The sequence below is a fragment of the Saprolegnia parasitica genome (assembly GCF_000151545.1).
Source record: "Saprolegnia parasitica CBS 223.65 unplaced genomic scaffold supercont2.1076, whole genome shotgun sequence".
Lineage (NCBI taxonomy): Eukaryota > Oomycota > Saprolegniomycetes > Saprolegniales > Saprolegniaceae > Saprolegnia > Saprolegnia parasitica.
Window position 1 is genome coordinate 1 of NW_012157470.1, and position 1,249 is coordinate 1,249.

The 1,249-nt window shown below is 58.4% G+C and overlaps 2 protein-coding genes across 2 annotated transcripts; one reads left to right on the forward strand and one right to left on the reverse strand.

Annotated features, from left to right (window-relative positions):
• Positions 1 to 9: 9 nt before the first annotated feature.
• On the forward strand, positions 10 to 216 carry SPRG_18253 (hypothetical protein; the record flags this gene model as incomplete). The annotated part of the gene is made up of 1 exon (XM_012357691.1): positions 10 to 216. A coding segment is annotated over one exon (207 nt), but the record flags the coding sequence as incomplete, so codon positions are not given.
• A 96-nt stretch (positions 217 to 312) lies between these two features.
• SPRG_18254 (hypothetical protein) lies at positions 313 to 954 on the reverse strand (the record flags this gene model as incomplete). The annotated part of the gene is made up of 2 exons (XM_012357692.1): positions 313 to 782; positions 831 to 954. The coding sequence occupies 2 exons, from the start codon at positions 952 to 954 to the stop codon at positions 313 to 315; spliced, it is 594 nt and encodes a 197-aa protein (XP_012213082.1).
• Between the last annotated feature and the right edge of the window lie 295 nt (positions 955 to 1,249).

Sequence of the window (1,249 nt, forward strand, 5' to 3'; positions counted from 1 at the left end):
GACTTGGAGCAGGCCATGAAGGCGTACTGCGAGCGCCATATTGTGGTCGAGACCGTGCCACGCACCGTGCGCCTCCCCAAGCTCTTTAGCGTTTACCTCGAGGACTTTGGCTCGTCCGAGTCGGAGATGCTCGGGTGGCTCACGCAGTACATGAAGGAGTGCCCGCCCGACATCATGCTGTACCGGATAAAGTACCAGCACGGGATCCTCGTCTAGTCGTCTATCTACTACTAATACTGTCGTCTGTATCTCCACAGTTGGATTGTCTGGCGCGTTGTAGACATACAGATATATATATATACGCGAGGGCGATTACAGAATGGTACAGAACGACTTCTTCTCTTTGGTCGGGCTCGGCTTCTTCGTCGTCGGCGCCTTCTTCGGCGCGTCCATGGTGCGGATCTCGCGCACGACTTGGAAGAAGCAGTCTTCGTTCTGGATGCGCTCCTTCGCCGACGTCTCCATGAGGGGGCAGCCCCACTCGCGCGCGAGCGCTTGGCCTTCGGCAAAGCTCACGTCGCGGTTGCGCTCGAGGTCGCACTTGTTGCCGACGAGCACCATCGAGACGCGGTTCGTGTCCTTGGCGCGCAGGATCTTGTCCTTGAACGTCTTGATCTCGTCAAACGTCGTCCGGCTCGTGATGCTGTACACGAGCAGGAAGCCCTTGCCTTCGCGCATCCACTGGTCTTGCATCGTCGTGTACTCTTCCTGCCCCGCCGTGTCGAGGATGTCGAGGAGCGCCTGCTTCTGGTCGATCACGACCTGCTTGCGGTAGCTGTCCTCTACAGACCATGCGTCAACCTCCGTGCATCGGGCCCATCTTCACGTACCGATCGTAGGGTCGTAGTCCTCGAGGAAGTTGTCGGTGACGAGGCGGATGACCAGCGCGGACTTGCCGACGCCGCCGCTGCCGAGCACTACGAGCTTGTATTCGCGCGAGTCGGCCGACTGCATCTCTTCTTCTTCTGAGCGAACGGGCAAGTCAGTCGAAAAACCTCTCAGACTGCATACGTCAACGATCAGACCGGCACCAACGCCAGTGCGCACCAGCTGGCGTGGGTGGATAGACCTCTACGTTCTTATAACCTTGAACATCGCGTCCACCGAGTCTCATCGGCGCCTCGAAACGACCAAACGAGGAGCATGTCCATTTGCATCGGTACGTCAGCGTGTCGCCGTCGATGGCCATTCGACACTGGTTGCAGGGGACGCTATATTTGCCGCTCGATTCGCTGCTCGATTCGACGTG